At 37.4% G+C, this 14892-nt stretch overlaps 1 protein-coding gene across 3 annotated transcripts in view; it reads left to right on the forward strand.

Annotated features, from left to right (window-relative positions):
• Positions 1–14745, forward strand: part of LOC105230759 (ATP-binding cassette sub-family G member 1) — a 51767-nt gene extending 37022 nt beyond the window's left edge. For 2 of the 3 annotated variants that reach the window (XM_049461400.1, XM_049461393.1), the window contains exons 3-7: positions 7529–7837; positions 9314–10656; positions 10724–10824; positions 10958–11246; positions 11314–14745. In XM_049461400.1, coding sequence (XP_049317357.1) covers positions 7529–7837; positions 9314–10656; positions 10724–10824; positions 10958–11246; positions 11314–11525 — 2254 coding nt within the window. In that variant the 3' untranslated portion in view covers positions 11526–14745. Of the gene's footprint in view, positions 1–5911; positions 6850–7528; positions 7838–9313; positions 10657–10723; positions 10825–10957; positions 11247–11313 lie in introns of those variants that run through there. The other variant, XM_019991962.3, reaches the window with a different exon arrangement.
• Positions 14746–14892: the final 147 nt, after the last annotated feature.

A 14892-nucleotide genomic window follows, 5' to 3' on the forward strand; every position in this document is an offset into this window, starting at 1 on the left:
TGAAAAAAATACTAGTTACTACAAAAGCATGGTTAAATGTAATATTTTCCAATTGTCTATTTTTGATATCGATATGGTAATATATGATTTATTTAATTAATCAAATTTTCAAACAGGTGGCAACCACCTAAAACTATTTTTAATTAACTTTAACATCTTTAGATGGCTGTATTACTAATAATTTCTGTATTTTCTCAGTTTTTTTTTTCAAAGAAATATTTCAAATAGGTGGCAACACTTGCAAATATCTTATACAAATCTTTCTTAAACCTGTGTAATTGATGTTTATGTTGTAAAATTTTATGTATTTATGTATGAATTTTATTTAAAAAAATAATAAAAAGATGGCAACCCCCTTCAAAAATAACTTTAAATTTTGAGTTTTCTTTAACTACATAAATTTGATATCAGCATTATTTCACATTTTAATTTGTTTGCTTGTAAATTTTTAGACATTTTTTAAAAAGGTGGCAACTACCCAAAATTATTTTTAATTAACTTCAACTTCTTTAGATGGGTGTATTATTAGCAACTCTTATATTTTATCAGTTTTTTTCAAAGAAATATTTCAAATAGGTGGCAACACTTTTTTACCATACGTATGGATGTATGTACATACATATGTATATCTTACACCAATTTTTCTTAAACCTGTTTAATAGATGTTAATGTTGTTAAAATTTTATATATTCAAGAAATTTAATTATATTAAAAAATTAAATGAAGATGGCAACCCCCTTCAAAAATAACTTTGAATTATAAGTTTTCTATAGCTTCTTAAGTTTGTTATCAACATTTTTTTCGAATTGTAATTCGTTTTGCTTGTAAATTTTTTTACATTTTTCAAACAGGTGGCAACCCTGTTTTATTTAAAAAGGCTTCTTTGGTCTCGGTATTGCAACACCGAGTAATTTTTAACAGTATTTATGAAAGAACTTTTGAAAAACAGCTTAGAACCCTAAAGTCCCTTAATTGCTTAGGCAACATTAAGACAAGCTTTGTATGTAAATAAAGAAGAGAACTTCACCAAATTTTCTTAGCAACTTAGCTAACAAATGATTCAATAAATGATAAATTTCCGATTAGTCATTACTAATTCTTGGAAATAATTCCAAACGCTTTAATTTAATAGTCACAGATGACAAAGCTGCCATGAGCTTTACTGGCAAATAAATCAAACGTGCCTAACAACGGATTTTCCAACCTAACGACTTTATATTCAAAGCGAACTTTCGATCGTTAAGTCGAAATACTGAAAAATTTCCAGTCTACCATATATCTAACACTTATCCCAAACTTCACATTCCTTCAAACGAATATTTCAACTTACGCAAACAGCAGCAATCTGCTCAAATTAAACAACTTTCGGCCGAGTGCAAAGGTCAAAACACTCAATTGCACCCACAAAGTCAATATTTTAGCTTCTTAATGCGCCAGCAACAGGCGCAAGAGGCACGGCCTTTCGACCACTTTGTCCATCTTCATTCAAAAGTCTATGCAAAAGTGCATTCGCTGTGTTTGTTGTGTTGTTGTCATTTTCGCACATCAAGCTGCCCAGCATCATGTCGTTAATTCAATTAATAGCGCTACGAAGCGCCAACAAAGTGCAGAGGCTACTCAGTCATACTCACAGCCATACATACACACACACAAATACCTTGTGTATGCCGTAAGTACGAACAACAACAATGTCAATAAACATGCTACTGACAGACAGCGCGATTCCATGCTATCAATTTAATTACGGTACAATCGCGTCGTTGAGCAAAATGTGTGTACGCTTGTGCTTCACGAGCACAGGAAATCCCGTAATGAGCGCCGGCAAGAACTTCAGGTGCCAAGTGCAAGAGTGGTTACGAACTAGTTTGCAGACTAACTATCAGTGCATTATTATTATTAATATTGAAAATTATTTAAAAAAAAACGAAATAAATAATAAAGATCTTTGGAAACTCCTAGATTTAAAATATTGTCATAACCGAGGTGAAGTAGGAGGAGTTCCTCATAAATTTACAAAAAAAAGCAAACTACTCGTTGCTAACTGGTTGCGATTTTATTGATGCACACAGTAGCCGTAGATATATCACAAACGCACACACACACAAAAGTATGCACTTAAACGAACATGAAAGTGAATTGCTCAAATAGTACAAAGAGTAATAAAAGTCAATAAGTTTTTTTTTGTTTTGTGCTCACATTTTTGTGTCGACAATAAAAACGGGTGCATATGTGGGTATGTATGACCGGTTTACTACGTCATGCTTTTGCACTTAAAATCCAGTGGCGGCGTGAGCAACTATAAACAGAGTTGAGTGGTTAGTGACCTCCCGCTGTTGAACGATGCTTTGTTACTTGCAAATTGGGTTTATGTCAAAGTCGGAGGAAGCTTTCAGAAAGGCGTTTTAACACTTTAGTGGCCTTTAAAATATAAAAAAGACTTTGGAACTCTTTCGTGAGCAGCAAAAAGTTCTCCGAAAATATTTCTGCGAAGTTTTAATATTATTTTTATTTTGTATAATAATCACAAAATAAAAAAAAAAATATTATAATTTGACTATATATTGTCACCTAAAATGCAAAACAAAATATCATAAAAAAATAATTGGAAATCGTTGTCAGATATAATAACCGAAACATAACCAATATATAACCATTTTATAACCGAAACTCAAATTTTATTTCAATATGATAACCAATATATTGGGTAGTCGAAAAACTCTTTTCGTATTTTCTCAATAGATGTCGTTGCAGTCGCAACTGAAAAGTGATGTTACGTTATTTGCAGTTTAGGTGACTATATAAAATATATCTACATATGTATAAAACAGTAATATATTTATAAAATTTTATAACGCTCTGTCTCCAGAACTAAATGAACTCTGAAACTCTTTATCTACCTTGTAGAAGGTCAGTTGTTTTTAGTAGTTCTACTCAAGCAGCTTGGCGTTGCTTACCGCATCTAACTCCCTCTACGCACTCTTTACAAGCAAAGTAATAAAAACTATATTCATAGACGTATTCAAAAATTTTCTTACTGCGCCCAAACCCAAATTAACGTCACTTCACTGCAGCTCACCCTTTGTAACTGTTTACTAGTATTCCTCTTGAGTTGACACAGTTCATTTCAATTGAGTGGGAGCGCTCACTATTTACATCAATCTTTAGAATTATGACATCAAAACTATAGGGTGATTTTTTAAGAGCTTGATAACTTTTTTTAAAAAAAAAACGCATAAAAATTTCAAAATCTCATCGGTTCTTTATTTGAAACGTTAGATTGGTTCATGACATTTACTTTTTGAAGATAATTTCATTTAAATGTTGACCGCGGCTGCGTCTTAGGTGGTCCATTCGGAAAGTCCAATTTTGGGCAACTTTTTCGAGCATTTCGGCCGGAATAGCCCGAATTTCTTCGGAAATGTTGTCTTCCAAAGCTGGAATAGTTGCTGGCTTATTTCTGTAGACTTTAGACTTGACGTAGCCCCACAAAAAATAGTCTAAAGGCGTTAAATCGCATGATCTTGGTGGCCAACTTACGGGTCCATTTCTTGAGATGAATTGTTGTCCGAAGTTTTCCCTCAAAATGGCCATAGAATCGCGAGCTGTGTGGCATGTAGCGCCATCTTGTTGAAACCACATGTCAACCAAGTTCAGTTCTTCCATTTTTGGCAACAAAAAGTTTGTTAGCATCGAACGATAGCGATCGCCATTCACCGTAACGTTGCGTCCAACAGCATCTTTGAAAAAATACGGTCCAATGATTCCACCAGCGTACAAACCACACCAAACAGTGCATTTTTCGGGATGCATGGGCAGTTCTTGAACGGCTTCTGGTTGCTCTTCACCCCAAATGCGGCAATTTTGCTTATTTACGTAGCCATTCAACCAGAAATGAGCCTCATCGCTGAACAAAACACGCGCGCGAAACACATTTCGAACCGAACACTGATTTTGGTAATAAAAATTCAATGATTTGCAAGCGTTGCTCGTTAGTAAGTCTATTCATGATGAAATGTCAAAGCATACTGAGCATCTTTCTCTTTGACACCATGTCTGAAATCCCACGTGATCTGTCAAATACTAATGCATGAAAATCCTAACCTCAAAAAAAATCACCCGTTTACAATGCACACGCATTGTGGGTCACTCTTGCATGAATTTGATTGACTCGAACTACTTCTCACTGTTACACATAACCTCAAAAAAATTTTAATTTCTAGCACTTAAATTTTGCTGTTATTATTTACTTTAACTGAGTAAAATGTTATTTTCGAAATTTGTAAAACTCGATTTGGAGAATAATTGATTATCTCAAAAGCTAATTAATTCTTAAAAATACACTCTCACAATTTCCTATTAACCTTAATTATACCCTGAAGAGTGTATATTAAGTTTGCCACAAAGATTGTAACACTCGAAAGGAAACCTCGAATATCCTATAAACGACCAGCGTGACGAGCTCAGTCGATGAACTCATGTCCGTCTGTCTGTGTAATATACATACTATGTATATACGAACTAGTCACTTATACCAACGATTTCTCGATTCCTCTAAAAACTTTTCATAAGCATTTTTTGGGATAGCCCTCAGCTCCTTCAGCGAATTTTGTGTTATCTCTTCGATCGACTGAAAACGGGTGCCATTCCGATGATTGTTGACTCATTTGCATATCAAACTCATAAATCCATGTCTTATCGACAGTCATAATGCTCTCCATAAATGTGGTATCGGAATTTCCGCGATCAAGCATGTCCAAAGAGATCTATTTACGCTACTCTTTTTGAAAAGCTTTCAGCTTTATCAGAACGAGTCGAGCAAATACGCGTTTCATACCCAAAATATCCACCAAAATTATTCGAATGGACTCGCGAGAGATATCGAGCTCTTTTGCTATCTCTCTAACACTTGGCTGATGATTTTCAAGCACCATATCCTTCACCTTTTAAAAATATTCATCAGTTGAAGAGGTCAAAGATCGTCCAGAATGAGGCATGACCGTCTTTGAAGGCTTTGTACCACTCGTAGGATTGTGTTTTCGATAAGACTGAACCGTCGTAACCTTTTCCAACATTCGCAATCATTCCGCACACGAAATTTGGTTAGAAATTCAGCATCTGAGACAAATTCTTTGTTCAATATTCAATTTATAATGTCACTCATACTCATTTTGTGTCAAATTTTACATGTGATGCGCACCGTGTGCCTTTAAAGAGGTGCTCTGTCACATTTAGTTTGTCAATTGAATAATATTTAGTATCGTCTGACGTTTCATATCTAGCTCAGCTCTTTCATGCCACAAGACACCCTCGACTGACGTCGTGTCAAAACAAAACACACTTCAGATTGGAAACGCCTCTTCGTGAGGGATGATGTTGGAGAATAGTTTCACTTGAATAACAACTTGCTTACGCAATAAAAGATCTACAAAGGGCGTTGATTAGCGGTCATTCACTTGAGTACTTCGTACGTAAAAAATGTTTTTGAAATGTGCGTAATGAAAGGATAGTCGAAGGTAGTGGGGAATAAAACTAAAAAACCCGTAAATCCGCTCAACGTTTATATCTACAAATGTGATACCTCTTGGATGTCACTATCGCCTTTATCAACTTATGCTATTCATTATCATCAGCGACAACACAGTCAAGCACACCATCAGCAACATTTCATTGCATGCACTTAACCAGGGCTAAGCGGTGCTGAGCAACTGCCACAAAGCCAGAGCACAGTGCTGCGATTTCTCGACACATCATTACGAGCCATTCAAAGTCACCAATACTCATACGCGCTGCCATTTCACCACTACACACACACACGCGCACACTAAATGGTTCACGCTGCCACCCATTCCACGCGATGCCTACGCCTTTAACGCTCATTCGCCGCACAGCCAAGTCATGCCGCTCGCAGCTTAGCAAAGACCGTAGGCAGGGCGTGATGCGGGCAGAACAATGCGATCGCCAGCCGAAGAAGACGCGCAAAACTTCAAGTGTAAACATAGTTGGGCTGGCGAGCTTAGTTCAGTGCTTCTTGATGGGCGCAAGTTGAACGTACTGGCCGAGCGGCAGTTAACAATAAAAGGATTTAATAATTCTTCCTTTAAATATAGTGTGTGAATTTAAAAACAATTAAAGTGTACTGACTATAAGAAGTGTTTATCAAAGGAACTGGAACGTGAAGTGTTTTAAAAATCGAAATTTAAAGAACAGGACGACAATAAGGATAGTGTACCTTATTTCGCAAACCGATTAAATATTGAACTATAAATAATGCAATAAAAAGTCAGCGCTTCGAAAATCTTTACCAGCAGTATTCCATAAAATCAATGCGTGAAACCCTGCGCTCAGGCGACAAGTATTAAGAATGTCGCACACATCCGGTTGCAGTATTTTAGATAATTTAACAACCTCGCAGCCGCAGCTGCTAACACGCTGCAGCAGCACGGATAGCGGCAGCCAGCTGGTGCTGAATTGCCATCGAAATGGCACCGCCGCCAAAGACATTAACCCAACCAACGCGGCACAGCGACCCCTCAATGCAGGCGGCACAAGGCAGGCCGCGGTCGATGCGGATGGCGGCATACGCAACTCGGGCTTTGTGGACAATTTTGCGGTGCAACGCCGGCATTCCGAGTACGTGGAGGCCTATGCGGACATGTTGAACGATTGCAGTGGCAAGTCGAATGCACGCCATGCGCGGCCATTATCCTGTTTCGTACAAACAAAACTCACAAAGAATGGCTATGTAAGCGCCTTGCAAGGGGAGCACGAAGTGCAAGGACCGTGGCAGAATTCAGGTCAACTGCGACAGGAGTTTGCAGCTAAAATGGCAGCATGGCTGAAGCCGCTGAAGTAGGCAAACCAATTTTATTTCATTTTATTGCAATTTGTTAATCATAGTGCTAAGTTAAAGTAGTGGAAGTTTGTAGTTTTTAAAGACACTGAACAAGTGGAACACCACCTCAGACCTTAAGACTTATCTTGTGAGCCTTTAGGTCCTGGTAAATTCTATGTAATTGAGAAAGGAGTAAAATAAGTTAGGCATACACACATAAATGTAGTTCCGCGGTCCATACTGTGGATCTTTGTTCCTTCCGTGACCTTTTTAATAAATTCAACTTAAGAGTTGATTCGTTATAATGTCGAACTGTTTTGCCAATATAAGCTTCCCACAAGAATTGAATCGATTTAATGCCAAATTACTGTGACTAATGCTATGTCCTGATACCTCTTCGACTTGTTAGAACAGCTCAAGCCTTTGAATCACTCGACAGAAGGAGCTTTCCGACGAATTTTACAAGAAAATTTTAAGTTTTACGGAGAAAGTACGAGTTTTATTGAAATTTTCAATCTATTCTTAAGTTAAATATTACCTTTTATCGAAACCATATTTTTCAATAAGGGATATTTCCAGGATCTTTGCAGATCTTAGAAGATCGGTGTATCAGCCTACCTTATTTAAACCCTTAATATAAAAAAAAAATAAATATAACAAAATTTTAAACTTTATTTTTCCTCTCTTCCATTGCAGCTCGCAAAATAATCTATGCAATGGCGGTATTCCCAGTCAAAATCACATACTCGCACCAAAGATACAAAATAGCTGCAGTCCAAATGGTCACAAGAAAGGCACCGTCACACTGTCACACCTGCCACAGCGGCCGCCAGTCGACATCGAGTTTGCTGATATTTCATATTCCGTCTCGGAAGGACGAAGGCGCGGCTTGAAGACCATACTGAAAAGTGTATCGGGCAAGTTTCGCAATGGCGAACTCACCGCCATCATGGGACCGTCCGGTGCGGGGAAGAGTACACTTATGAACATTCTGGCCGGCTACAAGTAAGTACAACAGTATTGTAAAGCTTTGCAGGAAGGGAATATAAGGAGTATAAAAAAGCTAGAAAATTAGCAAAAAGTTGTTGAAAGGAATGCAAGAGAAGCTTATGAACGAAATGAGCGCAGTAATTATGTTCCTGCGGTCACATTCGGATCCATAAGGCGGCTAAAGTTTACCTAATCCAATAAGTCGCAAGTCATTATGAGCTCTGTATACTTAAGAATATCTAAATCCACAAACAAGCACGGTGCAGGAAAAGTGTTCAGTGTGCCAAGTATTAATTTTCCTTTATGGCTTCCTTCCTTGTACTATTTTCGCACACACTGAAGCGTCGATATGCTTCTTTTCTCAACTGAACTGCAAGCGATTCCGTCTTGTCAGCACGTCCTTTGCAACACGGCTCATAATATTATATGACGCTATTTAGGAGTACTTCCTTTTTTTTTGATGTTTCGCATTTGCATTCTTCGAATGTTTTCAGATTTGTTGCCTTGTTTCGTGGTTTGCTGCTTATTCGAAATATGTGGGTTTGTCGACAGTTTATGGACACTTGAGCCAATAATGGGCTCCTTTTCAGACGACGAGAGATAAGGGCATTCAAATTCTTTGCCGACATTTTTGTTTGTATGTTAAGTGATTTATATAAGACTCGGCGCTGGCTATTTACCAGTTCAACGTCTTAATAATAAAAGCTCCGACTCAGCTCGACAAAAAAGAGATTTTACAAATAGGCTATTGTCACTGTATTGATTCTATTATTTACCGTTGCACATTGTTTAAAACTCTTTTTTTTGTTTTACTTAATCAGAAACACTTAGTCCTTTCTGCCGGCCTGTAGATACAATTGAATGATTTCTTCAGTATTTCTTTAGTCATCTTCTTTACTAGCGTAGACAACGCTTACGCGATTATAGCCGAGTTAACAGCAGCGCGCCAGTCGTTTCTTCTTTTCGGTACGTGGCGCCAATTGGATATTCTAAGCGATGCCAGGCCCTTCTCCACTTGGCCCTTCCAACCGAGCGGAGGTTTCCCTCTTTCTTTGCTTCCCCCGGCGAGTGCTGCGTTGAATACTTTCAAAGCTCGAGAGTTTTCGTTTATTAGGACGACATGACCTAGCCAGCGTAGCCGTTGTCTTTTAATACGCTGAACTACATACTTCAATGACTTCATATATCTCATACAGCTCATCGTTCCACTGAATGCGGTATTCGCCGTGGCCAAAGTGAGGTCCTTCCCGATTCTGATGGAGTTTTTAGTATTGCTCAATGTCAATTATATTTCTTTAGGAGCTTGAGTTAAACAAGTTTAAATATACTCTTTGAATCCGAAAGATTTTACCCAAAATCTGGATTTCTAATAAAGGAACCGTGTAGAAAGGCATATTTGAAAAAAGCTTTTCAACGCTTTTAAACGACCTAAACAGCTCATGAACGCTCCTTTTGAATTTTTTCATTAATATCACTGCTTTTTCATTTCAGAACATCGCAGCTGAGCGGCTCGGTGATGATCAATGGCAAAGAGCGTAATCTGCGGCGTTTTCGTAAACTTTCCTGCTACATCATGCAAGATGATATACTCATCGCAAATCTCACAGTGCATGAAGCCATGATGATCTCGGCCAATCTCAAGTTGGGCAAAGATATGAATTTGGCAGCCAAACGCGTTGTTGTACACGAGATACTCGAAACGATCGGTTTGAAGGATTCCAGTAATACGAAGACCTGCAATCTGTCGGGCGGACAACGTAAACGACTCTCGATCGCACTCGAGTTGGTTAACAATCCACCAGTGATGTTCTTTGACGAGCCGACATCCGGTTTGGATAGTTCAACGTGTTTCCAGCTAATTTCTTTGCTCAAGTCGTTGGCACGTGGCGGTCGCACTATCGTTTGCACCATTCACCAGCCGTCGGCGCGTCTCTTTGAAAAGTTCGATCACTTGTACATGCTCGCCGAGGGCCAGTGCATGTACGAAGGACGCGTACGCGGTCTGGTGCCATTCCTCTCGTCGCTCGGCTACAACTGCCCTTCATATCACAATCCGGCCGATTATGTGCTGGAGGTAGCCAGCGGCGAGTATGGCGAATCTGTGCAAAAGCTGGTGGCGGCGGTCAAAAGCGGCGAGTGCAAGAAATTCAGTCACAAAGACTACGGCTTAACGGCCGTGCGCGGCATAGCCAATGACATTGTCAAAGGTGACAATGACTGCAACAACTCCAACAGCACAAGTACGAACAATGCAACTCTGACGGCAACCACAACCCTAACACTGGAGGATGAAAAATGCAAAATGGATGAAATGTCCAGCACTTTAATGTCACATTCGAATGCACTCAATAATCCCATCTTGGAGACGCAACAATCACAACTATCCGACTGCACAGTGATCAACTTGAACATTCCAAACAGCAACAATGACAATGGCAACTCCAACAGCGGACTGCCCTACAGCTGCAGCTTTAGTTCGAAGGGCGGCCAAGTTGCGCTCACCGGCGCTGCTGAGAAGGCAGCCGCCGCCGGTTGCACCACCTCGCTCTTGGACTCGCACGAAAGTGTTGTCACGCTGCCCAACAGCTCGGGCTTCCCCACCAGCGGCTGGACGCAGTTCTGGATTCTGCTGAAGCGCTCGTTTGTGACCATCATGCGCGATCGCATGCTGACACATATGCGTTTGGCCTCGCACGTCATTGTCGGCGCCATTATCGGCATGATCTACTACGATGTGGGCAATGAAGCTTCGAAAGTGATGAGCAATGCGGGTTGTATATTCTTCACCACGCTCTTCACCATGTTCACGGCGATGATGCCGACGATATTGACGTGTAAGTAAAGTTGCGAGGATCACATCAGATATAACTGTAATTAAGCTGAAAATTTGTTTATCCGCAGTTCCTACTGAAATGTCGGTGTTTGTGCGTGAGCACTTGAACTATTGGTACTCGCTGAAGGCATTCTACTTTGCCAAGACAATGGCTGATCTGCCCTTTCAGGTATGCAACCAACTTACATTTCTTCCATTCCATCTCTTTCATCTTTCTTCATATATTTATTGGATCACGGCACTTTTTTAAATCTTTTCCAATATTTTATGCTTATTCAACTTTCATATTCACCTCTCCACAGATCGTCTTCTCCAGCGTCTATGTGATCGTCGTCTACTATTTGACCTCCCAACCCATGGAGTGGATGCGCATCTCGATGTTCGTCTTCATTTGCGTGCTCACCTCGCTGGTGGCGCAGTCGCTCGGCCTACTCATCGGTGCTGGCATGAATATCGAAGCGGGCGTCTTTCTCGGCCCCGTCACAACAATACCAACCATACTCTTCTCCGGCTTCTTCGTTAACTTCGACACCATACCGGGCTACCTGCAGTGGGTGACCTATGTCAGCTATGTGCGCTATGGTTTCGAAGGTGAGTCCACTTTTTTACACTTGTGGTATGAAAAATATTAACGTTCCACTCTTTTCATACGATTTAGGCGCCATGGTGTCGATATATGGCATGGATCGCGCCAAATTGGAGTGCCATGAAATGTACTGCCATTTTCGCAGTCCCAAGAAGTTCTTGGAGGAGATGTCAATGGACAATGCCGAGTACTGGATAGATGCGGTGGCACTGCTCGGCACTTTCGTGGCGTTGCGTATTATCGCGTATTTCGTGCTGCGCTGGAAGCTGCACCTCATACGCTAAGCGCTCGTCGCATATATATAGTATATAGTTGTACGGTGTAATTATATTATGTATATCTATGTTATGTATTTATAAGTAGAGACAGTCACAAAGACAGTTCCATAAGCATTTCACGCTGATTTCAGTTTGTTTGGGATCATACGTTTAATGTGTGTGTGTGTTTTTTATACCATATATATTGAACTTGATATTATTTAGCGTCTTCAATTGATATAAATATTTTTTATTATCGTAGAATTTTTACGCATACGGATCATGTAATTTACTAGTAATCAAATAACTGTACTATATGTATGTATGTATATATATTAAGATGCATGCTTGCTTGCGGTGCTTTAATTTTCTTTCCACTCCCCACTTTTGTTACTACATAAGAATTTTTATGGCAAAAAGTTGGCATATTTGTAAGATTAGCGCATAAATAGCTTGAAATATTATTATAGGAAATATTAGATTTTCAATAAAACACTACAAATCAAAATGAGACAGCTTTATTATACAAGATAAAGAGATATTGAAAACGTATGCTTAATCGAAGCGGTTTTTTTTTAGATATTATACATATGTATGTTAGCTACGAATGCCACTAACCGATGTATGTCACCAATGAAACGACCGTTCTCACAACAGTCGGGTCTGAATAATCGAAAAGGACACGGATTTTTTCCGGCCTAGCACTGTTAGCTCGACAATATTCCTCGAAATCTTTTCAGGAATGTTTTCTGCCGCTACAACAACAATAAAACAACAACCAACGAAGTCGCCCTTAAAACTGTTTGGTACATATTCGAAAATGGCGACCAAGTATACCACAGTTAGCTTGAACTATGCAAAATTGGAACAGTTTTTCGAAAACCCATTGAGCCATTAATTTTGTTACGATAACCCTTATAGCGCCAAACATCACTAAAAACGAAGATTTTTGAGTAAAAATTATCACTAGTATTCAAAAAGATTTCTAAATTTTATAATTTTGTTTCCTTACTTTTTATTTTTAAACATTTAGGTTAGATTTGTCTGAATAAAATTCACCATATTGCCGCCTAAAATTTATTGCGCCATTTCCTTGAATTCGCGTGAATTTTATTTATAGATTATAGCATACTTTTCAGCGCGGAAAATTTGATTTAATACGAACAAATTGCGGCCAAGAAATAATAACTGAAGATTTTATTGCTCGATAGTTTATCTTCACATTTAAAAATTGATGCCAGGAAATATTTCAAAGCTAAGAGTCTTGGTCCACGATAAAATATTCCTTGGAAATTATTCGAACCCTTTAAATAAATTTTAAAGAAACAAATTTCTTGCTCATTGTTATTAAAACTTGTCACTAGGGAAAAATTTGCAAATATCATATGCTGGTTCCCTTCAGTTCTTCGTTACACCCATCTTTCTCTTTCTGGACCAGATTGTCTGCGATAAATTTCAATTATCAGGCAGAAGAATGTCAAGTGAAGGTATTTTATTTCGATAAATTGTTGACTTAGATTCGACTACACAGAAAGGCATACTTCTAGGCTAACGGGATATTTTAGTTAGTAGTATTTGTGATGGGAATACACTCTTTTAGGTTCGTTTACTCAATCAGTCAGCTGTCAGTTAAGTTTTGGTTAAAAAAATGTTATTTACCTATTAAAAAATCTCTTTACCGTTTAAGTTAACCAGTAATTATCTGATAGAAAACGGTCATAAGTTGTGTTCAGATCTATGAAATCGAGACGACAACAAAGATGAAAGGCTCTTTTGATTCACTTCAATTCAAAATATAATTAAAAAAAGAAAGTATATATAAAAAAGTACTCTTTGGAAAACGCCCAAAAGTATGCACAAAATTAAACCCAAATTGCCATTTATAACAGACAAATTCGTATGTAAATATGTGTGTTACAAACAAAGCCATTATTCGCTCTCCAACAGCAAATGATTTATATCCCACATTTATAAAGACATATTAATTTAAACACACTTAATCCAAAAAATAATAATAAATTCATAATATTTTTAAGAAAAGGTTACAAGCAATTATGTACAAGACGCGATATATATGTATACTCGATATATGGCATTAAGAAACCGTCAAAGAAGAAGCTGAAGCAAGCATGCTGAGGTGATATTGAAGAAATTGTGATATGTCTGCGTTGTTTGATATTAATTTCTTTTAATAATAAAATAAAAAATTGTATTAGAAAGTCTAACTACATTATACTCGTACATAAAGATTTTTTTCACTTGCTGCAATGCCAAATACTATAGAGATCTGTATGTAAAATATGTTTGAATATTTCTTTTTGGTATTTTATTGTGCGCTTTTGGCGTTTACTTTTTATTAAATAAATAAAATAAGTGTAAATAATATTATAAAATTTTTTTCTGCCTTGAAAAAGTTGGAATTTGTATGTGATGGACTTTATGAGCATTGATTGTGTGTTTGGAAAACGTTTTTAGATCAATATAGTGCGAACTGTTTTACCTATTATGAAGTAGTTTATTTTTGTAGTGCGATTTAGGTTAAGTGTTGGAAACTAACGAAATTCGTAAGAAAAAAACTTAAGAAAGATAGTAAAAAAGTTGAAAGGTGCGCATAACCGGGTTTTAATGTAAGAAGTGGTGGACTGTTGAGTATCTCAAACGAAATATAAAAGTAGATTCATGATTTTAATGGAAGCTATGTTTGAGAAGACGAATTTTAGATTGCGTAGGCTAAGTGGTTGCAAATTAGAGTTGTAATGTTCAAGTGAGTCAAGAAGAAAGAAATTGCAATAAACGCATTTTGTATAATGTTTGCTATTTAAATGAACACACTTATAAAGTCATCCGTTTGAAGCATAAAAGTAAGCAATACAATTTTCTTAAGGCGCGAGTTTTTGAAAATTTTTTTGCATTTTTTCGCTAAAATGTCATCTTCTTTTTCTATAGAGAAGCCTCACTTTCGTGTCAAGACATAAATAGCCAGGAAGATTAAATAAAAAAAGTTAATTATACATCATTTATAATTATAAAATACTTGAACTGATTAAAAAATTAAGAAAAAATTAAGAAAAAATTTATAAAAATGCAAACTGTAAGAAAAAATTAAAAATAGAATATAATATCTTAGTGTGCACTAAACCATTAAATTATGAAAAACTTAAAACAAAAACTCAGTAAGAGCATCTACACAGACATATAAAGTAATAGTTGAAAGAAAAGTCCCTCATAAAAACCTAACCTATCAAAACATAAAAATAAAAATTATATATCCTGTAATCTTAATATCACAAAAAACTATAAAACCCGTAATATTAACGTTAGCAAAATTGAAAAACAAAAAATCCATCAAAACAAATATTTGCAAATATCTCAAAATATAAAGACCGCATCTACA

Source organism: Bactrocera dorsalis, chromosome 1, assembly GCF_023373825.1.
Source record: "Bactrocera dorsalis isolate Fly_Bdor chromosome 1, ASM2337382v1, whole genome shotgun sequence".
Lineage (NCBI taxonomy): Eukaryota > Metazoa > Arthropoda > Insecta > Diptera > Tephritidae > Bactrocera > Bactrocera dorsalis.